The 25443-nt window shown below is 60.2% G+C and overlaps 1 protein-coding gene across 9 annotated transcripts in view; it reads left to right on the top strand.

The window, feature by feature from the left end:
- The first annotated feature begins 1410 nt into the window (after positions 1-1410).
- Positions 1411-25443, top strand: part of KCNQ2 (potassium voltage-gated channel subfamily Q member 2) — a 48420-nt gene continuing 24387 nt past the window's right edge. For 3 of the 9 annotated variants that reach the window (XM_027559131.1, XM_027559133.1, XM_027559128.1), the window contains exons 1-8: positions 1412-1786; positions 17353-17443; positions 18386-18512; positions 18802-18977; positions 19762-19887; positions 21558-21668; positions 22208-22303; positions 24908-25002. In XM_027559131.1, coding sequence (XP_027414932.1) covers positions 1491-1786; positions 17353-17443; positions 18386-18512; positions 18802-18977; positions 19762-19887; positions 21558-21668; positions 22208-22303; positions 24908-25002 — 1118 coding nt within the window. In that variant the 5' untranslated portion in view covers positions 1412-1490. Of the gene's footprint in view, positions 1787-17352; positions 17444-18385; positions 18513-18801; positions 18978-19761; positions 19888-21557; positions 21669-22207; positions 22304-24907; positions 25003-25443 lie in introns of all 9 variants that reach the window. The other 6 variants (XM_027559137.1, XM_027559134.1, XM_027559136.1 and 3 more) reach the window with 4 other exon arrangements.

The raw sequence follows: 25443 nt of genomic DNA, 5'->3' as shown, positions 1-25443 counted from the left end.
CAGGAATGTGGCCCCTGACATGCACTTGTGTGCACCGGTGTGAGCGTGGCATGCGCTGCAGTCCCCGCTTCCACATTCTAGATGACTTAGCACTGTGCCTGCACTGTCCGTTATGTTTTCTGCCCAAATGAAAAAAAACCCTCAAAACCAGGCCACTGGTTTTGGAACCCAAAGGGCAAACAACACGGGTGACTTGGCCCCAGGGGGTCCTGCTGCTTTAGGAGCCCCAAGTTACTGCTGGGGACAGCGCCAACTATTAAACAGGCTGTTCACTTGGTGGATCCCACACTGCCCAGTGCATGTGGGAGGAGTCTGAATGTAGTCAGGAGGGCCACCTGCAGCCATCAACATCCCAGGTGTGCAGAGCAGGCTCCTGGGGGGCTGGTGAGAAGCTGGCAGCACTGAGTGTGCAGGGGACCCTCGGGGGCTGCGGAGTGAGCCCCCCTCCCCGGGATATCCATGGCTAGGGGAAGCCAGCCAACTCTGCTAACTCTGCCAACTCCTCCCAAGGGGCACCCTGCTGTCTGTGTCCCAAGCCTGCCCTCCTTTGTCCTGGATCGTGGCATCAATGTCCCCAGTGGCCTGAGGCCTAGGTCTTGCCCTGGGGCTGGCTCTCCAATTGCTGCTCCTGCCACAGGCCCCTTTGGAGTCTACAGAACAAAGCCCAGGCCCCTTGGGGACTTTCAGCCCCCCCAGGGTGTCTTGGGCCTCACTTTCCTGACCATCAACGCCCCTTTTCCTGCCCCGAGGTCTCTGCAAACCCAGCCTTTCCCATGCTGTGTGCCTTCCTGGATCTGCTCTCCAAGGCCCAGTTTAGGCCACCTCTAAGGAAGTCCTAGATGCCTCCCTGCTCACCCAGGGCCCTGGGGTCTAGAGCATCCGTCCAAATGCCTGGTCCATCTAGAGGCCAGGAGCACAAGGTCCTTGGGGACTGGGCTTTATAACAGAGAGCCTGGCAAGAGCTCCTGTCTCCCCGGCTCCAAGGTGTCCAGTCCAGGTCAGCTGGTTAGAATTCAGCTGGGGCCAGGGAGAGCTGGGGGCTCTGGTCAGGCGGTGTGATTGCCTGGTTCCGCCCACCCAGAGGGGACCAGGGGTCCGGATTCCCTCACCAGGGCACACGTGGCCGCAGGAGCGGGAAGGGCTGGGCTCAGTGGCCCAGTCCGGTCCTCCCTCATCTCTTTCCCCCCTCCTCCCCTCCCCTCCCCTCCCCTCCCTTCCCGGCGGCGCAGGAGTTAACGGGGGGCGGGGCGAGGCGGCGGGCGGAGCCGGCGCGGCCTCGGGCCAGGCGCCCAGGCGCGCGCGGAGCTAGGTGGCCGCAACGTCCCCGCGCGCGGCCCGGGCCCGGCAGGAGCGCGGAACCGCCGCCACCGCCGCCGCCGCCGCCGCCTCGGCCATGCGGCTCCCGGGCCGGGGACCTGGGCTCGGGCCCGCGCCGCCCCTCGCGCGCCGCCCTCGCTGAACCCGCGCCCGCCCGGGCGCCGCCCGGCACCATGGTGCAGAAGTCGCGTAACGGTGGCGTGTACCCTGGCCCGAGCGGGGAGAAGAAGCTCAAGGTGGGCTTCGTGGGGCTGGACCCCGGCGCGCCCGACTCCACCCGGGACGGCGCGCTGCTCATCGCCGGCTCCGAGGCCCCCAAGCGCGGCAGCATCCTGAGCAAGCCGCGTGCGGGTGGCGCGGGCGCTGGGAAGCCCCCCAAGCGCAACGCCTTCTACCGCAAGCTGCAAAATTTCCTCTACAACGTGCTGGAGCGGCCGCGCGGCTGGGCGTTCATCTACCACGCCTACGTGTGAGTGCCCACCCGGGCGGGGGCGCGGGTCTCGGGGCACCGGGCCAATCGGCCGCTGGTGGCCCGCGGGCGCGCAGCTGCAGGGGACGAGGGCCTCCGTCTGTGTCCGGGCGCCCGCGTCGGTCACACCGTGTGCCTGGGGTCCCTTGGTTCAAGTGGGGGACGGAGGTCGGAGAGCGATTTTGGAGACATACGGTTGAAAGGAGTTCTGGGATCCGGCGTTCAGGTCCGGGCGGGGGCGTCTGTCCCCCTCCCCCGCCCGCCCTCCCGCGGCCTGGTTGGGTTGCATCAGCCCCTCCCCCGCAGGATGGGGAGCCTTGCAACGCCCCAGCTTCCCCTCCTCAGCCCCAGAGGCCCCTCCCCACGGTCGCTGTACGGAACAAAGGGCCGGCCTGGGAGGAAGCGCAGCGCTGCCCGTCCTGCCATTGATCTGGACTCCTGGGGGGCCCCCTCTACATGGGTTCCTCCAAAGAAAGGGAAATGGGAGAGGGGCTGGCTTACCCTTCCCCATCCCCCCAAGCCGCTTGGTCTTCGTCCAGGCTGAGCGCCTGGATTGCTGAAATGGGGAGGGGTCCAAATCTTACTCTCCTCCCCAGCCCTAGGCCCAGGGCAGTTAGCTGGCTGTCCTGTCCGTGGCACCTGCACCCATCCCTGAGCTGTCCTGAACCCCCACTCTCCCTCCACGCAGCGCAGCCCTGACCCCTCTCAGCAGCAGGAGGGGCAGGTGTATGCCTGAGGCCCCTGTGCACATTCTGGGCTCTGGACCCCTTCCTTGGCAGAGCGGACCCCCAGGAGAAGGGGTGCCACCATCCTGGAGCCACCCGCCCTGGCCTTGAAAGGGCTGCCGGTGTCCCCAGGCCCAGTGTTCAGGGACCTCCTGGCTCCTGAGGCAGGGCTGGTGGCCAGGGGCCAGCGTGTGCACATGGGTGTTTGCATGTGTGTGGCGTTTGTGCCTGTGTGTGTGTGTGTGCACCCATGCCGGTGGTGTGCATGGCTTCTGAGCCTGCAGGCGCTGTCTCCCCTCCCAGCCAGCCTGGGGCTGGGACTCGGCCATTTTGTGAGAAGAGGCATTTTGGGATGGGAGTGAGGGCTGGATTCTGGGAAACCATCTCCTACCAACTGAGGGCCCACCTAGAACAGGCGCTGTGTGCCCCAAGAGCGTGCTGTGCCCTGTGAGTGTATGCTCTCTATGGACCCTCCGTGGGAGGGGGGAGAAGACCCTGGGAGGGAAGTGCCCAGCTGCTGAGGAGTGGGTCACCACGGCCCTGGAGACCTCCTGGGCACTGTCCCCAGAGGTTCCCCTGGCACCGCATCAGCCCTGCCAACCCTGAGGAGGTCGCTCCACCCTGGTAATCCCCCTGGGCGGATGTGCCCAGGTGTGCTCCTCACCCTTGGAAGAACCCTGTCTTCTCTCCTGCCGGGCTGGGGCTCAAGTGGGTCCTGGGGGCCGGCTCTGGCCAGCAGGTCCTGGCCTGAGGTGACCTCTGACCCATGGACACAGCCCATGGTGCCCCCACTCCTGTTTGACCTACAGTGGGGCTACTGGAGGGTTTTCTGTGCTTTGGCACTAAGGTCCCAGCTGGCAGGGCTTCCCAGGCCCCCTCTATTGGCCCCTCCATGCCCAGCCTGAAGCAGTCAGCCGTCTGTGCTTCCTGCATCCAAAGCTGTAGGGATAGTGTGTGGGGCCAGGGTCCAGGCAGCCACTCCCAGAGTGGGGTCTCTGTTGCCTCCTTCTCAAGTGTCCCTAAGTCAGGACAAGTGGGCCTGCAGCGCATGGGGGTTCCGGGGCAGTAAAGGGGCCCAGCTGCCCCTGCCCCCAAGGCGCTGTGGAGGTGAACTGTATGGGGCCTCCCCTCACCTGGCCCCGGGATACTCCCTGAACAGCGACATCTCTGTCCTCTCTTGTTCATCAACCATCACCCAGTCCCCGAGCATGGAATTCGCCACTGTCCCTAGGCCCCGCGCATCCTTGGGGCCCAGGCCATCAGTCTCAGGAGACCTTTTCTGCCCTCATTCTGGTCCCGAGGGTGTGGTCTCCCCTGTGCACACTGCCAGCCTCCCCCCACCCCCCAGCAGGGACCGACACTCCTCAGTTTGGTTTGTTGATTCATTAATTAAGCCAGTTCAAGCCCCTCCTGAGCTGGGCCTGGGGGAGCCATGGGGGCAGGGAGCATTGTGGTGGGGTGGGCAGCGCTGCCTTCCTAGGCCACCTTCCTCTGCCTTTTGCCACCGAAGCCTGGCTTCTGGAAGGCAGGGGTGTGCCGGACCCTCTAAGCATCAGAGGAGGGGAAGGAGGCGGCTGCCTTGTGGCCCCCCTGGCTTGGTGGGCATCAGGCCAAGCCCCGTCTCCCTCTCTCCCACCCTTTGCAGAAGGGGCCGTCTCTTTGAACGTGCCTCTAGGCCCGGGGCTATGGCCATCACTGCCTCTGCCTGGGAGCGGCCCCAGAAACACTTCTGAAGGCAGGAGGCTTCCCTGAGTATGGAGGGATCTCAGATCAGGTGGAGGGCGGGCCACCTTGCTCAGCCCCGAGGTTTCTTCCTTGCTTGGGCTGGAGGGAGAGCAGTCCCTGGGTCGTCAGACCCCTCCCCACATGACTCCTTCCCCTGGGCGGGCAGGCTGGTGTTGTGGGGGATCTGCTTGAGGCCTGAGTTAGGAGGAGAGAGGAACCACACATCTTGCGGGCCTGCAGTCTGCTGGTCTCAGGTTTTTCTCATTTTGTGGCCCCATTTTCACTGGTGGGAAGACCAAGGCAAGGGGTAGAATTCCGGAGTTGCCCCACTCACACTAGAAGGGGTCTCTGCCCAGAGCTTGGGTGCAGATTGGCTAACTTCCAACATCCAAAAGCCACTAGGAGTTGCCAATGAAATGGTGTTTAAAATAGGCAGATGGAAAATGCTGGCAATGCAGGGCAGGGACTGACCCCTGGAGGCCAGGGCTTATCTCACCAGCTCACTGCTGTGAGTTGCCTTCTCTTGGGCTGGTACACCGAGCCTCCTCTATCCTCAGATGGCGTCAGCTAGACCTCTGGTGGCCTGCAACGGTTTGGGCCTGTGGCTGGGGGCAGCAGGATGGGGGTCTGGGACCTTGGGGCCATATACTCATCCCCTGCATGGCCTTGGATAACCCAGTTGGCTCCACATCTGGTCACGTGCAGGCTGCCTGCTGCCCCTTCTCATCCGTCTGTCCTCAGTGGGCAAGGCTGGACCTCACGGGCTGGTCACTCTTCTCCTCACCCTGACTGCCTTTGGGGGTGAGTGTGGGCCCAGGGCGAGTGACCAGGGCTCTGCTTTGAGAGGAGGCTGGAGTCTGAATGGCCATGTCCTCAGCTCCTTCCAGCTCCCAAACTCCCCCACCGTCCTGAGGACGAAGTGACTATTGATTGGAGAGTTGGAGAATCTTATGGAAATTTCCCCAAAGGTGAGAAGGTAGGAGGATTGTGGTTTCCAGGGAGACCAGGGCTTGGCTGATTGTCTCTGGCCGCCCATCTGGAGACCTCAGGCTTCCTTGTAGGATTTCCCTCCCACAACCATGAAATGTTTTTTAATCATGGTGTCTAATTACACTGGGCCGTGATGCCCCACAGACAGTCTTTGTCTTCAAGGTAACAGTCAGTTGAAAGCTCTGTTCTTGACAGTTTCACAGATCAGAATAAAGAAAGACCTCTGTTTTGTTAGAAATCAGTACAAGTCAAACTTCACAACTTGTCTTTTCGTAGATTCTTGCGGGGTGGGGGGCACCGTTGAATGGGAACCGCACCTGAAAACGGCTCACCCTGGAGTGTCTGTAGAGGGACCGGGTCATTTCTGAGAGCATAGACTGAGTTCAGCAGTGGAGGGAGTGTCTAAGGGGATGTCTTCCCCTGTTTGTTTGAGTCAGTCAATGAATGCTCAGACTCTGTTAATCCCAGCGCTCCGGCTAAGCAGAGGCCGCTTCTGCTTCTGGCTGTTGCTCACAATACCTTCTGAGTCCCTCCTAGTGAGCCCACCAGGCTGCCCCTACCCTTGGGAGTGGGGTTCTGAACCCACTGGAGAAGGAACAGGGTCCAGGGGACTGAGGGTACTCTGGGCCTTTCATGGGAGGTGCTGAGGGCCGGGGAGGTGGAAGAGACCATGCGGAGGGCTGAGCCTCCATACCGAGGCGGGCGCGTGAGGAGGACGGAGAGGGGGCCAGGGGGCGGGGCCAGGGAGGGTCACTGGAAGCTGCTGCCCTTCCAGGGGTGAAGCGTGTGAGGGACGTTGGTCCGTGTCCAATACCTCATTACTACAAACTGTGCTGGGGTTAGCTGGTAGGCGGGTCACTGAAAACATTCTTGAGTATAAATGCAGGCTCTTTCCTGGGTGGGCACAGGTATTAGTACCAGATGTCACCTCATCGTCCCCATACCCCTCTTAGGCGCAGCCTGAGGTTATAACCAGTGATGGTTCAGAGGACATGTGTGGGTGAAGGCGGGTGGGCGGTGGGGATGGGGGCTCCAGGCGAGCCTGGTAGGGATCCTGCCCCCACAGCCACTTCTGGAGCAGGGCCCTGCGTGTCTGTGTCTGTGACGTGGGGACATGGCTCTGGGCTTGTCTCCTGTGAATCACTCAACACAGCGCCCGACGTGTGTGACGGTCACGGGGTCTTGGCTGCATCATGAGTTGCTCCGCAGGAGGAATTCTAGGCAGATGGAGGTGGGTGCGTCTGGGACAGCACCCTGGGCCATCCGCCCTCAGCCCAGCCCTTAGCCCAGTCTGGCATATTCTCAGTCCCATTGGCCAGGGGCTGGTCTGGACAGGGGTTCAGGGCCGCTATGAATGTGGCCGCACGATTAGACCCGGGGCCCGGTCTGATGCTGCGTGTTTGTCCAGGGGGACTGGCCATCCCCTAAAGGACCTCGCTTGTTCTGCCACTGTCCAGGTGCTGGGGGAGGTCTTCCTTTCATCGCTAAGTGGTCCTAGCACCTGGTACCTCCAAGTGAGGAAGCCACACGGTTTTGGTTTGAAAAGCACCGCGGTGGACAGGTTGTAGCCGTGGACCTAGACCATAAAGGGGACTTCAGGTTTCCCTGTGGGCTATGTGCTGATGAGCTGCTGTATGGTGACTTAGCGCCATGCAGGCCACCAGGAGGAGCCCACCTCCAGGTGGCACTGCCCCAGGTGCCCGGCTGTGCTTTCTGACAGCTCTGCAGCCCCGGGAACCAGGCCTCACCTGTGCCCTCCCGGCTGCAGCCCACCTGGCCAGAAAGGCTGCTCCAGTTTGGTGAGAGCTGAGGTGGAAAGAAGAGGGGCCTGCAGTCCTGCATTGTCCCCCGGGGACTCCGCCTTCCACGTGGGGGAGGGTTGGACAAAGCTGCCCCCCTCCCTCCACTTTTGCGGGCTGCCATTGCCCAGTGAATGTTCTCACTTCCCTGAGAGCTGGTGGGGTGACAGTGAACCCCGAGACCTCTCTCGGTGACGTGGGTGTGTGCGGGAGGGGTCTGGGACAGAGATGACTATTTCTAAAGGCTGTCTGTTCCTCACGTGAATCAGGACAGCCTTGGCCAGAGTTGGAGGTAGGTGGTCTGGGGGCTGTTTTGAACACAAATGGTCTGGAGTTAGAGGCTGAAGTCTGTTGTTTGAAGCTGGGCGGCACCAAGCTTTCCATTCATGCAGGAGGAAGCCGGGCTGGGGACGCTTGGGTCTCCAGGGCCCTTGATCCTCCTGAGGGGTTGCTGCAGAGCCGCAGCCCACATCCCCCAATTTGCTCTGAGTTTGGGTGGCTTTCTCTGCAGCCCAGTCAGAGCCTGTGGGGGTGGCGGGCCCCAGAGTTCCCAGTTGTGAAGGCCTGGGTGTGGGAAGTGTGTGTTCTACCACGGAAAGGGGTTCCCCTGGGAACAGGCAGGATGATGCCCCTTGGAGGGAGAACAGGGCGTTTGTAAGATGTCATGACACTGGGGTGCGAGCCCAGGTGAGCCTGTCTCATGAACAGATCCAAGGCCATGTACTGGTGAGTGGGGCCACAAGCACTCAGCCAGGCAGGTGATGGTCAGGGCCCTCGGCTTCTCTAGCAGGTCCAAGGACATGGTGAGACCCCTGGTCTGAGGAAGGTCTGCCTGCGAGGGGACTCTCACTTCTCCTTGGCCACCAGCTGCCCAGAGTCTTGGTCCCACTGCCCAGCATCTGGGATTGGCCAAAGGAAGGGGACACCAGATGCGCAGGCCTTTCCCAGCAGCTCCTTGTAGAGGCTATGGTGGCTTCACTCAGTTGAAATGGGAGGTTGGGTGTGTTCCAGCTTCCATCCCTGAGTCTGACCTTCACCCTCAGGATGTGCCCAGATCTGAGTGTTCTTAGGCTCTGCCTGCTATCTGTCTTGAATACAATTAGTTGTTTATTTTTTTTGGATTACCTGGAATAATTTTGTAACCGTGCAGAACATGTTTGCTCCAGAAAGTCCTATGAGGAGTTGTTGGAAACTGTCCTGAGCTATCCCGTGGCAGGTCTCAGCTCCCAGGCTGTTCCTGGCAGTCTGCTGCGTGCGGCCCCTACCCAGGCCCCTTCCTCCTCTAGGTCCTGTCTGGCCCCCCTTCCCTCCTTGGAGCCTCAGTCTTGACCCAACTAGAGAGCTTAGAACTCTTGAGTTTGCTTTTCCATTTAACGCTTGAAAAAATACTTGAAAGGTTTGTCTGAGGAAAAGGCCAGTTTCTCCTGGGATCCCAGGCTTTGGGGAAGGAAGTGGGGTCATGGGGGGTGCAGAAGTGGGGGGAGCCTGGGCAAGCACCTGCTGATCTGTTTCTGTTCCTGCAAGCAGGGCCCTAAGGGACTGCCAGTCCTGCTGGGCCATATCCACGGGGGAGACGGAGCCTTGATGTAGGATGTAGTGGCAGTACCTGGACGGCCCTCCAGTAGGAGGGCAGGGTCTGATGCAGGGTTCTGACTTTCACTGGAGGAACAAGAAGTGGGAGTGTTTAGAGCTCAGCCTCTGGTGGGGGGTTGTTGGGGTCGGGATGGGAGGCTGGGTCCTGTGTGACTGGAGGGCTGGGCAGGGCGCTGGCCGTGGTCCTGATCAGGAACCCTTGGCTGTTTCTCCCTGTGAACTCCGTGCAGGACCGTGGAGAACGGGGGCTTTGTCCACGAGTGGCTGGCGCGGGGAAGGGGCTCCTGGGGCAGACGCATGGGCACCCTTTGTCTGGACCACTTGCTTCTGTCTCCAGATTCAGCTGTTTGTGCTTAGAGTGCTCTTTCCTCCTTGGTTAACGTTCTCCAAGATGGTTCTCTCCAATCTGCAGTTTAATTAGCTGAGAGCTGAATTAATATCTTCTGGATGGAAACCCAGTGTTTCAGGCAATGCAGTGGGCAGACAGCACCGCGTGGTCTGAGAGAGGGGGCTGGCGGCCTCTTAGAGAAGCACCTGTTTATGGTGCTTTCTTTCTATCCTTTCTGATTCTGAATACTGCACACGTCCACTGTAGGAGACGGAGAAGGTGCAGAAAACCCGAGGAGGCGCGTTTGTCATTCCTGATCTGTTTCCGAGCATCTGTGTTTCTCAAAGGAGATCAGATTCAGACTCTGTCACCCTCCTCCACACTGACCGTGCGCAGTGGGGATTTACCCGTGGAGTCAGACAAGCCTCAGTTGGGCAAATGTTGGACTTTGTCTCTGTCATCAAGGCTCCCCATCTCTCCGGAGTGGGGCAAAACGTGGCCCTGTCCCCAGTCCCTTACCCTGCGCCCTTAGTGGCTCTGGGTGCTGGCCTGGGGAGGGGCCCAGGAGGGGGCTTGTTAAAATGAGGTCCTGCCCGAGGGTGAGCCCTCCATTGCTGGAGGCGTGAAGTGCAGGCTGAGAGGACGCTGGGGGTGTCTGTAAAGGACCAGTGAGCTGGGAGCCGTGGGAGTGTGGTGGGAGGACCAGCCTGAGAGCTGCTTGGAGGGTCTTCAGGAAGAGTCTGGGGGAGCAAACCTGGCCGTCCCGTCAACCTGGGGGCAGTGGGTGGGGGGTGACTCTATGAGAGATCCTGAGTCAGGAGAACAGTGGTTGGGGTGCCCTGAGCCCCGAGTGGCTCCTGTGCTCACAAAGGGGATGTTGGATACCAGGGGTGTAGTCCAAACTGACCCCCTCATTGGGGGAGCCCCTCTCCCCCGAAAGCTGGTATCTGCACTGTGTTCTGAGCCCAGAAGCCTGTCCACAGCAGTGTGCCCTTCGGGGACCCGTCCCCACCCCACTCCTGCCCAGGCTTCCATGTGGCGGGGCTGTGGGACCTGTAGGGGCCAGAGTCAGCCATGCTGACCGCCCGATTAGGGCAGTTCCCCAAAGGTGCCTGTGTTGGGGGAGTGTGTGGCAGGCCCGGGGGACACACCTCCAGACGGGGCCCCCAGAGTGAGCCGGGCCTGGGGGAGTCCAGGCCTTATGAGGACAGAGCTCAGTGAAAACCATGGAAGAACACACACCTGGAGGGGACCCTCTCCCACGACTGAGGAAATCAACCAGCTAGTGGCTGCCTGCTCCCTGCGAGTGGATGCTGAGGCTTCTCTAGGGGAGGCTGGGGCCCTTCTTGTCCCCAGAGGCCTCAGAGCAGTGTCTTTCCTCTAAGGATGGGTCAGGTTCCCTGCTGGCAGGGGTGTGGGAAGCAGTGTGTGGGGAGGGGTGGGCTATCTAAGACTTTCTCAGAGGGAAGCTGAGACCCAGGTGAGAAGGCTGGCCTGGGCACAAGCATGTGGATGGGGCTTCACTTGCTTCTTCAGAGCCTGACAACCTGCCCGTCTTTCTTCTGTAATCGAGGTGAAACTCACAGAATGTACAATTAGTCATTCCAAAGTGGCCAATTGGGGGCGTTTTTTGGGTTCACAGTGAGGGGCAGCCACCAGCTGTCTCTGGTCTTGGGACGTGTTTGTCCCCCTCTAAGACACCTGAGCCCATCCAGTCTGTCTCCCCACCTCCAGCCCCTGGGGCCGTAGCTCCTGTTCTGGACATTTCATGGGAGCGGATCACATACTGTGTGACTTTCGCATCTGGCTTCCTTCACTGAGTGTCATGTGTTAAGGTTCATCCAAGTTGTGACCTGGGTCAGTGTTTTGCTCCCCTTAAAGGCTGAGCATGTTCCACTGCAGAGGGGCCAGTTGCCCACTGTGCATCTGCTGATGACCTGTGGGGTGTCCCCCTCAGTTTGGGGTGTCTGGAGCTGCTGTGAACACTTGAGTTCATGGCTCTGTGTGGACACACGCAAACATTTCCTGTTTTTAATGAGTGCGTTTGCTGCCTGTGAACTCATGTGTGGCCAGGCTCCCTGGGGTGTGCCGTACTCTCCTGGTCCCACGACCCCCACCCTCTGCCTTCAGAAGCCTCTGGGTCCCTTGGGCCTCTGTCCGTGGCCCCTTCTTGCCTCCTTACTCCCAAACTGTCTGGCGGGTCTGCACTATCGAGCCTTGTCTGATGGAGGCTGTGGGCTGGAGCTGACCTTGCCCTTTGTCAGGATGTGGGCCCACTCCGTGTGCGGGTTCTGGCTGCACACTGAGGGGACAGATGAGCAGAGCAGGTGAAGAGAGCTAGCACCAGGATGATTGGGGGCGCCAGGAGAGAAACTGGAGGGAGGTGGGGGCCTCTTGCAGAAGGTGACGCTGAGCATGGCACCTGGGCATGAGGACGGGGGTAGCCCTGCACTGGGGATGCAGCAGAGAGTGCTGGGCAGTAGAGGAGAGCGTGCAAAGGCCCTGGAGCAGGGAAGCTGGCGGGAGGAGATGGGCACTCCTCCAGGTGTCTTGGTAGGGTGTCGGGTAGTGGGAATGGGGAACAGAGAGATGGAAGAGTCTGGTGGAGCAGGCCTGAGATGGGGTCTTGGCAGGGAGGACCCCTGATGAGGGCTGTGAGCCTGGTGGGGACTGTTGTGTCTGAGGAGGCTGGGGATGACGAGGGGACCCATCCATGTGTGCAGGCTGGCTGCGGGTGGACTCTGATGGGGGATGGAGGGGAAATTCCAAGGCCGTCCAGTGGTTAAGATTGCAAGCTTCCACTGCAAGGGGCACAGGTTCAACCCCTGGGCAGGGAACTAAGATCCTGCATGCAGTGTGGCTAAAATAAACACACAAACAAAAAATACCCCCAAACCTGTTTGACGTGGGATGGAGGAGGGCACTCGGGTGAGCCTTTGTCAGTGCTGGCTCTGGGTGCAGACAGGTGACTACTGGAGAGTGATCCCACGTGCAGCGGCCATCTTGGGGACGAGATGGGAAGGGCTGGGGAAGTGGTCTCTGTGGGTGCTGAGCCAGTGGGTTTCCTGCCAGGGCCCCAGGGGTCCTCCTGTCTGGCCTGGCCCCAGGGGAGAGCCCTTCCTGTAGCTCCTGGAGCCCCTGGGGCTTCACCACAGATGTCTACTCTTTTGGGGGTACTGGGGGGTCCCTTGGAACCTGGGGCTTCTGACTGGTGCGTGGTCAGGGGACTGGTGCGTGGGAAGGGTAGGACCAGACATTCACCAGATTCTCCCTGTGGCCGAGGCTTTGGAGGACAAGAGCCATCCGAGGTACTGGCCAGTGGGAGCATAAGGGGTCCCCCGAGCACGCCTTCCTGCCCTGGGTGTTGGGAGAGAGAGGGCTGGATGTGGGGGTTGCTGTGGATGTGGAGTGACCTCTGGTCCAGCAGGGAGCAGGGGAAGGCGTTGGGGGCCAGAACAAGGGAGGCCAAGGTCATTTGTAGAGGCCTTGAATGCTGAGTCTGAAGCTGAACCTTCCCAGGGTCTGAGATTTCTGGGTCAGAGCCTGTCAGGTCCAAGGCACTGATTGAGCTCATGCTGTTTGCAAGGTTCCCAGGGCCCACCTCCTTCACTGCCATGGCCTTAGGTTCAGGTGGTGTCTCCAAGTGTCTTCTGTTCTCCTGGCAGCAGGCTTGATTGGCCTGGCTGGGCTGCAGTAGACTGGGTGCTGCCCCATTGGTGGCCCAGGCTCCAGGGAAGAGGTCTGCATGGAACCTCCAGCTCCCTCTGATCCTGGCAGGATGACGAGTGGTTCCCTGCATCTGCTTTGCACCTTGAACCGCCGTCAGGAATCCAGGCTTCCTGTCGCTCCCAGAGATTGGACGTGGCAGTGGATCCTGGAGGCAGAGCAGTTTATTAGGCAGTGAAATTAGATTCCAGGCTGCGGCGCCGGCTGCAGTCCTGAAGGACGAGGCAACGGGAGGTTCCCCAGGGACCTCACACTGGTGGCTCCCCCTCCCCCGGTCTCTCCTGGCTCCTGGGTCACCCGGCCCCCAGGGAGGCACAGTCTTATCAGAATGGACGTTATTCTGGGGACCCCGCCAGTGGAAGGGGAGCTCAGGCTTGGCCCCCATGGCTGCAGTGAGCAGCTTCACAGCCTCTGTGCTCCTTCTGTGCTCTCATCTGTAAAATGGACACACACTTTTCCCGTCTGTCAGTTGTTGGGTGCCTGGAGCATAGCAGACATGCTGTGAATTCCAGCCTGGGGGTGGGGCTCGATGTCAGTGACCCCTTCCCACTCTCCTCTCCCAGCTCTGGGGCCTGGGGGCGAGCAAATGGGTGATAGCAACACGACTATTTTTCCTCCCAATCCTGCCACCTGCTTATGAGAGGTTTATCTCATTAAGGGCTTCCCAGGTGGCACTTGTGGTAAAGAATGCCCCTGCCAGTGCAGGAGACGTAAGAGATGTGGGTTCGATCCCCGAGTCAGGAAGATCCCCTGGAGGAGGGCATGGCAACCCACTCCAGTATTCTTGCCTGGAGAATCCCATGGACAGAGGAGCCTGGCAAGCTGTAGTCTATGGGGTCACACAGGGTCAGACATGACTGAGCATGTACACCTATCTCATTAAATATGTAGAATAAGGCGAGTAATCCCAGCTACCTTTTGACTCAGTCTTTGGAGAGGGGGGAGTCTGGGTTGCGGGGACAACCTTAGGGGGGCCATCCCTGCCTGCACCACGGCCCTCCCAACAGTGACGTGGGATGAGGTGGCAGAGGCTTAGTCATGTTTTGCCAGAAGAGAAATATTCCCTGAAGTCAGATGGGGGAAGGAGGCAGGAGGGAAGAACCGGAGGCAGTGGGGTCTCCTTCCGGAAGTGGGGGCTGTCCCTCCCCAGAGCACAGGGGCAGGCAGACCACACACATGGGCACCCAGGGCCTGCGGGCACAGCTGTGGGCTCCCTGCCTCAATGGGTGTTGTCAGCCTTGGCTGTGGGGCTCCTCTGGCTGACGCCCAAGCCTCCAGCACCCTCAGTCCCTCCCGTCATCTCCTGCCTGCCCCTCCTCTCTGTCGTCAGACCCCTGCACTCAGGACCTATTTCAAAAGAGGGGTCCATCTCTGCTCAGAGCTTAGGCCATGGAAGTCCCTCCTGCCATCTGGTGGAGGTCTCTCCTGCTGCTTTGGATCCTGCAGGGCTGGGGCCAGCCCCACCCCGACCCCCCGCCATCGCCGCTGGTAGACTGGGTGCTCTGGGTGGTGCAGGCCCGGCTGTGCACCTGGGCTGTGGTGGTTCTGGCTGATGCTCACTCTCCAGGTGGTGAGCAAGGTCCGCTGTGCCTGCCTGCCCCGCCCCCCTGCCTGCCCCCCATCACAGCCCCTGGAGTCTGGGGCTGGGGACCAACTGCTCGAGATGCTTGTCTCCATGGCAACTGCTGCCAAGGAGAAGCATCCTGACATTGAATTCATTATCATAATTAGCCACCACGTACTGCCTTTGTGGATACCTCCTGCCACCGCTCCTTTCTTTCCCTGCAGCCTGGATAGTTCCTGGGCTGGAGGGCGTGAAGACTCCCCTCCCCCAGGGTCTGGGGCCTTGGTCAGGTGGCAAGGAGAGGTGCAGGATGGTACTGGGCATTAAGCTGAACCTTGCAGCAGAGGGGCTGGTCTCCCAGCGTGCGTGGGGTGGGGTGGACCCGCTCACCGGTCTGTCTGGGAGGAAACAGACTCTGGGGCCTGAGGGTCAGTGCCCAGCACACAGCTGGCCTCCCAGGGCCCCAGCGTTGTTGGCAGTGTCTGCCCCGCACCTCTGCAACTCCTCTCTTGAGGAGCAGCGGGGCAGAGGGAGTTCTTCTGAGACACAGCTGCCAGCTCCGAGGAGTCTGCCGGAGGCCAGAACCCAGGTCATGAAGGCAAGAGAGGCTCTGCCTGGCTCAGATTCGCCAGCATCTCCAGGATGCCTCAGTGCCCAAGGCCCCAGCATAACTGCAGTGGGCACCTTGCAATGGCCACAGGGCTAGGGGTGGTCACCCGTGTTGTCCTGTGGGAGGGCAGCACCTGCGTCTGAGCTAGCCTCCCACCCCCACCAGCTCCAGTGGGGGGCCAGGCCCCATTGAAGTGCCCCTTGTCACCAAGGATGCAGTGTCTGAAGCCAGGAGGCCAGAGGCAGAGCCCCCTCCTGGGCTTGTGGGGCCTCTGCCTCCCTGTCTATAGATGGGCATGGGCGATGGAAGTCTCAGGTGCCAGGCTGCAGCTGGGTGCTGGGTGGGGATGGCCACCAGTCACTGAGGTGCCCGCAGACGGGAGAGGCCTGGAGTAAGTGACTTCCATCAGCCAGCTGCCTGCGAGTGGCCAAGGACTGTGGGGGCACCACTGCACTTTGGAGGTGTCCCTCTGGATCTGTGGGGGCCTCACCTGGACCTGGCAGCACAGAGTAAGGGGTGCTTGCTCCCTGGGGGCATCTGCTACCCTCCTCTGCTTCCTCCTCGTTGCCGAGTGGGCGTGCCAGCCTTTTTCCAAGCGTCCGTCCCGCTGCCTCCCCTGCACCCCCTGGCGGTGCCATCTGTGGCCATCTGTCCCAAAACATCAGAAACAAAACTGGGAGTGTGGCCGGCACTTTCTGGGGGAGAGGGGAGGAACGCTGTGAGGTTCCCACCTTGGGCTGCAGGTTTGTCTCCTGAGCTGCTGGTGGGGCTCCTGACAGCCTGGCCTCTGTCTGCTAGGAAGAGTGGGACATTCTGGAATGTTCTGAGATGCTGGCAGAGCCACCTCGAGGAAGCCAGGCAGAGAGGGCCTGGTCACCCAGAGTCCTGGCCTTTTCTTTGTTCTCTAGAGGAGTGTTCTTATGCAGCACAAGGAGCTGGCATTTGTGGGTATGGCACTGGGCCCTGCCTCCCCAGCAGACAAGAATGATGTCAGGCACCCTGGACACCCTGATCTCTAGTCTGGTCAGACTCACCCTCTGCTGGGTCCCGGACTCACTGTCTACCCCTTACCCACTCCAGGGCCACTCCACTTACTCTTCCCTCTGTCAGGAACACCTTCCCTTCTCTGTTGGCCCCACCAGCTAGCTCTTCACCCTGCAGTGTGATGGACACCTCCCCAGGGAAGCCCACCGGGTCGTGTGTCCCCCCAGCTCCCAAGTCCCGGTACTGAGCTGAGCTGGGTCCCAGTGCCCCTTCTGAAGTGGGCGACCAACCTCAGTCTCTCCCACCACACAGGCCTTGGCATCCTGACCCACTGCCCTGGGATCTCCTCCAACCCTGGCAGACCCTCTCTGGGCATGTGGGTTCCTTCTCAACAGCAGAGTTGAGGGGAGGATACTGTGGGCAGAGATTTATGGATATAAGGCACATGAGACATCTGGACATTTTTGTCCCTGGGCTCAGCTAATTGAATAAATTGGCTAATGAACAAAGGAAATTAATTGCGGTTTTGAAATGTGACCGTTTCCCCGCATGCCTTTTGTCTGTGCCAGCGGCCTTCAGATAGAGCCGGGGGTGATGATGGAGCCAGGGACACGGATGGGGCCAGGGGCGATGATGGAGCTGTCTTCAGGAGGCCATGCTCCGAGGAGGGGCTGGGTCAGCCCTGTAAGCGGGGTGGCCTGTGTCTCTCTCGGCCTTGTTGCCAGGCCTCTTCCGGGCACGTGGGCAGGACCACCGGAGGTACCCCTGGGTCTGACTGAGGCTCAGTAGGCCTTGGCGCTGAGCACCCCCTCGGTGATTCTGGCCAGACTGGGCAGGCCAGGCCCACGTCACTGTCGCCGTGGCCAGGCTGGGTTTGGACTATGTGGCGTTGGCTCTGAGGGTCTCATTCCCCACCCCACCTCTGCCACCAAGGAAGCCAGTGGTCTCGATGCCCAGGGACGGTGGAGCTGGATGCCTGGGGTTTCCCAGGTGGTGGTAAAGTGGGAGAGCACCTCAGGAGCCCTAGACCCCCATCAGCAGCCCTCAGGGGCTCTGCTCCCTGGGATGTCAGCCCCACCCTGTCCCCTTTGGCTGGACACCTACTGCCCAGCGGTTCCTGGTTCTGGAAATTGACTAGTTCTCTGTGCCCACTCCCAACACTGCCTACAGGCGTGTTCTGGTGGTCAAGGATGCTGGACGGCATGGGTGAAGCCGGTGTGAACTAGGGGACAGGAAGTGTTTGCCTGTGAGCCTGGCAAGGACAGTTGTAGACAGGGATGGGGGACCATGCCTGGGTGCCTTGCTTGAGGGTAGACTGTGGCATTTGCTCAGTTCTCATTTGCCCAGTGACCCAGGAGGCAGTGCCCCTTGTTTGCTCTGAGAGCTTTGGGAGCAGACAGACAAGGGACACGTGGTGGGTGTCCTGGAGAGCAGATGAGGCTGGTCATCGCCATGGAGCCCTGGGGGGTGTCCCCTGCTCTGGGCGCCCGGCCTGGCTGACCGCCCTCTGCTCGGTCCCTAGGTTCCTGCTGGTCTTCTCCTGCCTTGTGCTGTCCGTGTTCTCCACCATCAAGGAGTACGAGAAGAGCTCTGAGGGCGCGCTCTACATCCTGGTGGGTCCCGCAGGATGGCGCGGAGGGCCTGATGGCACTCGAGGCCGCGGGCGGCAGCCTGTCCTTGATCCTGTTGGTCTGACCCTCCAGGTCCCCCACTGGCAGGGACCCCCACCCTCATGGCACCCACTGTTCTTCTTGGTAGCCCTTCGGTTCCTCCCAGCCTCCCCTCCTGACGGTGATATTGCAGCTTCCTCAGCCTCCACTGGCCCCTCCCCACAACACCCCAGCACCCCGTTCCCGGCCTGCCCCCCACCCTGTGTCATCACAGCACCTGACAGCCCCCGCCTCCGCTGTCCCTTTGCCCTTTCCCACCTTCCGTTCTCACTGGAGCCTGCGGGCTTGGGTGGCCCCCTCCACCTCGGAGTGTGGGGTGTTTCCCTGCAGATGTGGGTGTGGGGTGGGGGTTGTGAAGCTCACAGCACTCCTGTGATGGGTAGGGGTGGGCGCCATGGCAACTGCAGGGTAATTTCTGTGTTGCTGTTAGTGATGGGAGGCAGGGCTGCAGGGAGGCTGATCCTGCATCCAGATGCACCTCTGGGGAGTCCTCCTCCCCCCTGCCCTGTGTCCTGGGGCTGCCCCAGGCCTGGGAGCACCCCCAACTTGACAATTACCTGAGACCCTCCATCAGCTGTACCCTCTGTGCCCTGAATGCACATCAGCTACACAGGATGGGACCCCACACCAGCTACACAGGATGGGGGCCCCACACTGGCTACACAGGACAGGGACCCCGCACTCATACTGGCTACACAGAACAGGGCCCTACACCAGCGACGCAGGATGGGGACCCCACACTGGCTACGCAGGACAGGGACCCGCACTGATACCGGCTACACAGAACGGGGCCCCACACCAGCAACACAGGACGGGGGCCCCACACCAGTTACACAGGACAGCCCCCCATCCAGTGTAGTGGCTCAGCTGCAGCGTCACCCGCAGGAAATCGTGACCATCGTGGTGTTCGGTGTGGAGTACTTCGTGCGGATCTGGGCTGCGGGTTGCTGTTGTCGGTACCGCGGCTGGAGAGGGCGGCTCAAGTTTGCCCGGAAGCCCTTCTGTGTGATTGGTGAGGCCCGGTGGGGATAGGTGGGCAGGCACAAATGCAGGACCAGCTTTTTCTGAAAGTTTCTTCCCACCTGCCCTCTTGGCAGCAGAGCCCGTGGTTGATGCGGCCTGAGTGCAGGGCAATGAGGTGCCGGGTGGCCGTGCCTAGGGACGGGTTGGGCTGGGTGGACTGCGGAACCACGCCATGCTGGTACTTTGTGTGCGTTCATCTGTCCATCCTTCCGGAGCCCTGGTGGGGGCCGCCCTTCTGCAGCAGAGGGCCCGCCCCCCAGCTCCGCCGTCTCCCGCAGACATCATGGTGCTCATCGCGTCCATCGCGGTGCTGGCTGCCGGTTCCCAGGGCAATGTGTTCGCCACATCGGCGCTCCGGAGCCTGCGCTTCCTGCAGATCCTGCGCATGATCCGAATGGACCGGCGGGGCGGCACTTGGAAGCTGCTGGGCTCCGTGGTCTATGCGCACAGCAAGGTGAGGGTGCCAGGCCAGGGTGGGGAGGGCTGGCCGGGCATGACACAGCCTCTCTTTTCCTCTGGGTGTCTTCCCATGACTTGACCCTTGACCTCGTCTCCCCAGCTTTTCTGCCAGGCCCAGAACCGGCTGGCTCCATGGTGTTGGGTGTACTAGATTAGTGCCCATTCCCCAGTCACCTGCACATTAGACTGAGGCTCGTGGTGGCCACGGGCTGTGGGACCTGTGAGGTGGCTGCAGTCCCAGGTCCTTCCCAATCCCCACCGTGTGTTCCCAGGAGTTCCACAAGCCCAGATCCCACCCTGCCAGGCTGTGCGGAGAGGCCATCCTGCTGGTGGGTGGGCTTATTGGCCCCCAGCCTCCTCCCCACTGTCCTTCTTGTCTGAGGCCCCGAGGCTGGGCCTTGGTTAACAAGACAAAGTGGGAGTGTCCCTCAGCCTCAGGGAACATTCTCCAGCCTGCCTGCCTAACAGCCATTCAGGACCACTCCTTTCCTGGGTGGATGCGGCTCTGGGCCATCCCTGCCTGCCATCCTCTAGGGGTGAGGTACACAGGTGTGGGACCACCCAGGGCTGGGGTTGGGGCTGGAAAACCAGCTGCCTCTCCTGTCTGCCCAGGCTTGGGGCTCCCGGGGACTCTGCAGCCGGCTCTCGTGAGGCGTACCTGCCCCGGAAGCCCAGGGGACCCAGAGCTCAGCGAACGTCCAGCCAGATGGGGCCCTGTGCTCCTGGGCAGGTTGGGCTGGGCGCCAATTTGGCCGCTGTGACGTGGCCATCTCTTTCAGGAGTTGGTCACTGCTTGGTACATCGGCTTCCTCTGCCTCATCCTGGCCTCATTTCTGGTGTACTTGGCAGAGAAGGGGGAGAACGATCACTTTGATACCTACGCGGACGCACTCTGGTGGGGCCTGGTGAGTGTCTGGCCTCTGGGGCCAAGGAGAGGGACCTTCACCAAGGACGTGCTCGCCGGGCGTGGCCTGCCTTGGGGTCCCTCCTGCCCATGGTATGAGATCCCCCCACTCCTCCCCACGGTGTGCCCCAGTTCTCCTGCCTAACCTGGCTGGAGACATCTTTCTGGGGCCATCGGCTGGCTGCTTCTGACCAGAATGCCATGTGGAGGTGGCGTCCCAGATGGGCCTTGGTGGGGGATGCACTGGTCTATGTGGGGCGGCAAGAAGCCTGGCCCTCGGAGCCTGTACCCAGCCATGGCCGGTTCCTTCTCCGCTGACCAACCTGTGTGATCTCTGTGATGGAGGGGGAGGGGCGGTGCTGCCTGTCATGTTGATGGAGCAGAGTTTGAAAAGGGGAGCTAGACCCCCCTGACTCAACCTCCCAGGCTGCTCCTGACGAGGGGGACTCCGTCCAGAGCTGGTAAACTTTTGGCCCATGCTCATGGCCACCTACCTCCTGGGCCCCTTGAGGGCCCCTCTCCTGTCACCTGGTGCAATGGCCTCTTCTGAGAAAAGGCTTCCTGGGCCACCCTCCAAAGGGCCCCGCAGACCTTGACCCCGATTGCTCGAGCCAGGACCTCCTCCTTGTCTGTTTCCATGGACGCCTCCAGGTGGGGGCCGGAGTGCCCCTCCTTTGTGAGCTCTTCTGGGGGTGCTGGACACTCAGACGGGCAACCCCTTCTGGGTATTCCCCACCTACACCGGGGGTTTCCTCTGTGAACTTTATTTTTATTTTAGTGTTTCATTTTCGGCCATGTTTCTTGGCGTGTGGGGCTCTTAGTTCCCGACCAGAGACTGAACTTGGGCCCTCGGCACTTTTATTGCTGAGTCTTGACCAAGAGACCTCCAGGGAAGTCCCTTCTCTGTGAACTGCAGACTTTAAAGTTTCACTCTGCTCTGTGATGGGATGAGATTGGCTCCGCCCCATCATTCTTGGGAACCGTTCCACCTGAGATCCCCTTGTACTGCTCTGTGGGCTGGTGGTCCTTGGAGGGGCCTCATGGGCACTGGGGGAGTCCCCCCACCACCTTGCTGTCAAGCTGGCCTCCCGAATGCTGGCCGTTAACACTGGCCTTGAATGCTGGCCCCGAGGGCCGAAGCCTTAGCAATCCCCCCACGTCCCCAAGTCTGCCTTTGTTTTGGGACTGCATGACCTTCTGAGGGAGAAGTTCGTGAGACCATGTGTGTGGAGGTGCCCCAATTCCATGCCCCTCCTGGCAGCTGGGCCCCTCCCTCTCTGGCCTCAGCTCACAAGGCCCCCCTCCAAAGGCCCCCAGATGACCCCTGAGCATCCTCAGAGGGTCCCTTGGCCCTATCACCTGTCAGGCTCCGGCTTTGTCGGAGCCTCCCGGCTGCCCGTCCGGCTGGAGCTCGGCCCTCCTGGGTGAACCTGTCCTGCCCAATTCAGGTGTAAAATGAGAGTGGAGGCTGAACACCCCGCCCCCCCACCCCACGCCCTGTTGGAGAGTTTCATTTTGGTTCTTGAGCGGGGAAGGGTGGCTGGTGGTGACCCCTGCCTCACGGGCCCCATGTAGGCAGCATGGGGCATGGGTCTGTCCAGCTGCCCTGAGGCCTCAGAGAGGGCCCTGGCTCCTGCCAGGTCTGCCTGAGTGCAGGCTCTCTGTTCACAGATCACCCTGACAACCATTGGCTACGGGGACAAGTACCCTCAGACCTGGAACGGGAGGCTCCTGGCAGCGACCTTCACCCTCATCGGTGTCTCCTTCTTCGCTCTTCCTGCTGTGAGTCCTGCCCTTCCTGCCTTTGCGGGGGACAGAGTCTGGCCTCCTCGGTGACCACTTCTCTCCTTGGGGTCACATGGGGCAGGGCAGGGCTCCCCTCTCACTGCATCTGTGGGTCCCCATCAGCACCTCCTAGCCCTGGGATTGACCAGTTGGGTCCCTGTGGCCAGGAGCGGTGCTGTGGATGACACGTCTCTGGCGGGTCTCCTGCAGAAGGCATGGGGGCCCTGTTAGCCCTCCAACTGCAGCTGTGCAGGACATGGGGGAGCTGGTGGTGCTGCTGTCTGGGTGGTCTTCTCTGAGACCCTGGGCCTCACCCCCGGCTCATTGTAGTGTAGACAGAATGGGAGGACGGCAACCTTTGTGCCCAGGTGTGTTCAGAGTGGGCCCTGCCAAGCTCCTGTGAGGATGAAGCCCCCCAGTCTGTCTCCTGGTGACTAGGGGCTGGGGGTGGGGGCGAGAAGGCGGAGCCCGGAGTGTGCAGGCAAGGTGGGGGGGGCTCTGGTCCCTGGGTGCTGTCTGACCCCAGTGACTTGCAGGGCATTTTGGGGTCTGGCTTTGCCCTGAAAGTTCAAGAGCAGCACCGTCAGAAGCACTTTGAGAAGAGGCGGAACCCCGCAGCAGGTCTGATCCAGGTGCGTCCAGATAGCCCCCGTGTGGGCCCCACATGGACCCATGGGACCCCTGGCCTGGGCCCGCGGTGTTGGAGCGAAGCCCCACTGGGTATTTGTCTCCTGTTGGGGAATTCAAGTCTGTGCTGAGAACCGCTTAGATGTTTGCAGAGGCCCAGCTCCTATGGCACATCAGGGCCAGCAGTCTATAGGCCCTGGGCCAGGCTGTCACCGGTGCTCCCGAGCTGTCCCCTCATAGCACCGACGCTGCCTTGCACTTGTGGGATCGGGGTTCAGTGACCCCCATGCAGGTAGGTGGCAGAGCCATGTCTGTGCTGCCCAGCCTGCACCACCCACCCCATCACTGGGGTCACAGTGGCCATGCAGTATCCAGCGGTGCTTCCTGAGCTATCCTGAAAGTTCGGGCCGGGCACAGGCTGCCTGAGAGGCTGAGGTTCCTGCAGCCCTTCCCAAGGACCAGGGATCCAGTGGACTTTTGGCATTGACTGGCCTTTACTACAGGCTGAACACTGGCCTGGTCCCTCACATGGCTTGGCTTGTTTTTTTAAAGATGTTTTCTTTCCCAGGTTGCAGCCTACTTTTGTGTGTATATGTATACCTGTCTTTCACTGTGAGAACTTCAAATGACTGCTTCTTTTAAATGCAAAAGAGTGTAAAGAAGAACAAAAATGCCCCCCCCCCCCGCCCCCTCATTGACAATAGTCCCACCCACTATTGACACCAAAGTCACAGCACTGCCAGAGGTTGCAAGGTTAGGGAAGGAGCGCGGCCTGAACAGACAGCACTTCCCCGCAGCCCCCTCCTCTCTGAGAAGCTCCGAGTTATTGGGGGAGGGCAGGAGATGGGGAGGAATTGGGGAAGGACCTCCACACACTGGGGGCTCCATGAGCCCACACATGCCCAGCGCTGAACGCAGGCTCAGAAGTGACTGGAGAAGACGGTAAGTGCTTACTTCACCTGACTTCATGCGGTAGGAAGTCAGCCTCTGAGACTGGTTTCTTAGATATGACACCAAAAGCATAAGAAATGAAAGGAAAACTTCTATGCGTCCAAGGGCACTATTTGAACTGTCTCCTTAGAGAGTGAAAAGATAACCCACAGGATGGGAGAAAATATTTGCACATCAGATATCTGATGGAGATCTGGTATCCAGAATACATGAAGGACTCGCAGCTCAATGGCAAACAGACAAACAACCCAACTAAGAAATGGGCAAAGGATTTAAGTAGACATCTCTCTGGAGAAGATATACCAGATGGCCTATAAGAACGTGAAAAGATGTTCAGTGTCGTTCTTCATGGGGGAAATGCAAAGCAAGAGTCCTTCATGTCCACCAGGATGGGTCACAATTTAAAAAACGTGTTGATGAGGATGTGAAGTCAGAACCCTCATATGTCGCTGTGGGAGTGGGTGTGAAATGGTGTGGCTGCTGTAGAAGACAGTTTAGTGGCTCCTCCAAAGGTTAAACCTGTCACACGACCCAGCAATCCCACTCTTAGGTGAACACCCAACAGAACTGGAAACAGGTGTTTAGCCACAGTCCTTCACGCAGGTGTTCACAATGGCACCATTCACAGGAGCCAAAGGTTGAAACACTGCCTCAGCCAGTGAAAGGGTGCAGAAGGTGTGGTCCGTCCACAGGCTCGAATCTTGTTTTTCAGTCACTCAGTTGTGTCTGACTCTTTGTAACCCTATGGGCTGTAGCCCATCAGGCTCCTCTGTCCATGTGGTTTCCCAGACAACAATACTGGAGTGGGTTGCCATCTCCTTCTCCAGGGGATCTTCCTAGGGATTGCACCTGCATCTCCTGCATTGCAGCAGATTCTTTACCACTGAGCCCCCTGGGAAGCCCCATGCTTGAATATGTCTGGCCTTAAAAAGAACAAGGCTTGGACATGGGCTCCACCAGGGACAGGCCTTGGGAACGTGCTAAACGGAGGGAGCCAGACCCAGGAGGCCTGCCACTGAAATTCTATTGCTAGGAAGTGTCCAGAGTGGGGAACCGCAGAGACTGACGCAGATCAGGGATGGCAGGCCAGGGGTGGAGGGAGTGGGGAGTCATGCTGGTGGATTGGGGGCCCTTGGTCTTGAGGTGGTGAAAGTGTGGTGTTTGTCAAGGGGACATTTGCACAGCATCAGGAACGAGCTTAGCACCAATCAACTGTGCCCTTTAAGAGGGTGAATTTTACGTTATGTGTATTTTACTCTGATTAACGAGAGTTGGGAGCAGAGGCCAGGCCTGGCCAAGGCTGGTGTAAAGGCCAGGCCCTGCAGGGGTTCAGCCTTACAGTGGAGGATGCGGCCCATGTCCTTGGCTCTGGCCCTCACCTCCTGTCCCCTGGGGAGGGCAGGAAGGTGACCATGATGCCGAGTGATGGCTGCCAGGCATTAGGTGGGACAGATGGAAGGGAAAGAACTGGAGTTCCGTGCGGACTCACTGCTGGGTCCCCGCTCCCAACTCTACTCTGCAGAGGTGACTGTGGCCCATGGGGATGGGAGCGACACTGGGCTGCTGTCCAGAGGCCAGTGCACAGGGATGCGTGGGAGCGAGGCCCTGGGAGAGGCGGGAGGGCCCCTAGCGGCGCCTGACCCCCCTCCTCTCTACAGTCCGCCTGGAGGTTCTATGCCACCAACTTGTCGCGCACGGACCTGCACTCCACGTGGCAGTACTACGAGCGCACAGTGACCGTCCCCATGTACAGGTACCTCTGCGCCCCCCACGCTGCCTGGGTGTGCCCCCCATTTGTCCTTAATCCCCGTTTTCAGTTGCTCATCATTTTGTTTGCTTTTTGTTTCTTTTTCTTTAAAACATGTACTTTTCAGAAACGAGTCGTGTGTGATTTATTTTATTAACTTTGTTCTCTGTTTTATAGTTTGCGGCTTTTATTTTTCACCTTCATTCCGTCCCCTGCTTAGTGTCCTTGCTGTCAGGGGTGTAGTGTGTGAGTCTGGTGGACACGGCCCCCTGAGCTCACGGAGGTAAATGCGGCTGCTTCCACGGACGGCAGCCGGGTGCAGCCCCGCTGGTGGGGGGCCCTGTGTTTAGAAGCAAAAGGATATCCTTGACCCTCTGACCCCTAGTGAGGGCCAGGGTCTCTGTTGAGGAAGGAGAGACCCCCGGACCACAGAGAGGCCCCAACAGG

This window comes from Bos indicus x Bos taurus, chromosome 13 (assembly GCF_003369695.1).
Source record: "Bos indicus x Bos taurus breed Angus x Brahman F1 hybrid chromosome 13, Bos_hybrid_MaternalHap_v2.0, whole genome shotgun sequence".
Lineage (NCBI taxonomy): Eukaryota > Metazoa > Chordata > Mammalia > Artiodactyla > Bovidae > Bos > Bos indicus x Bos taurus.
This window is presented reverse-complemented; position numbering and strand designations above follow the sequence as displayed.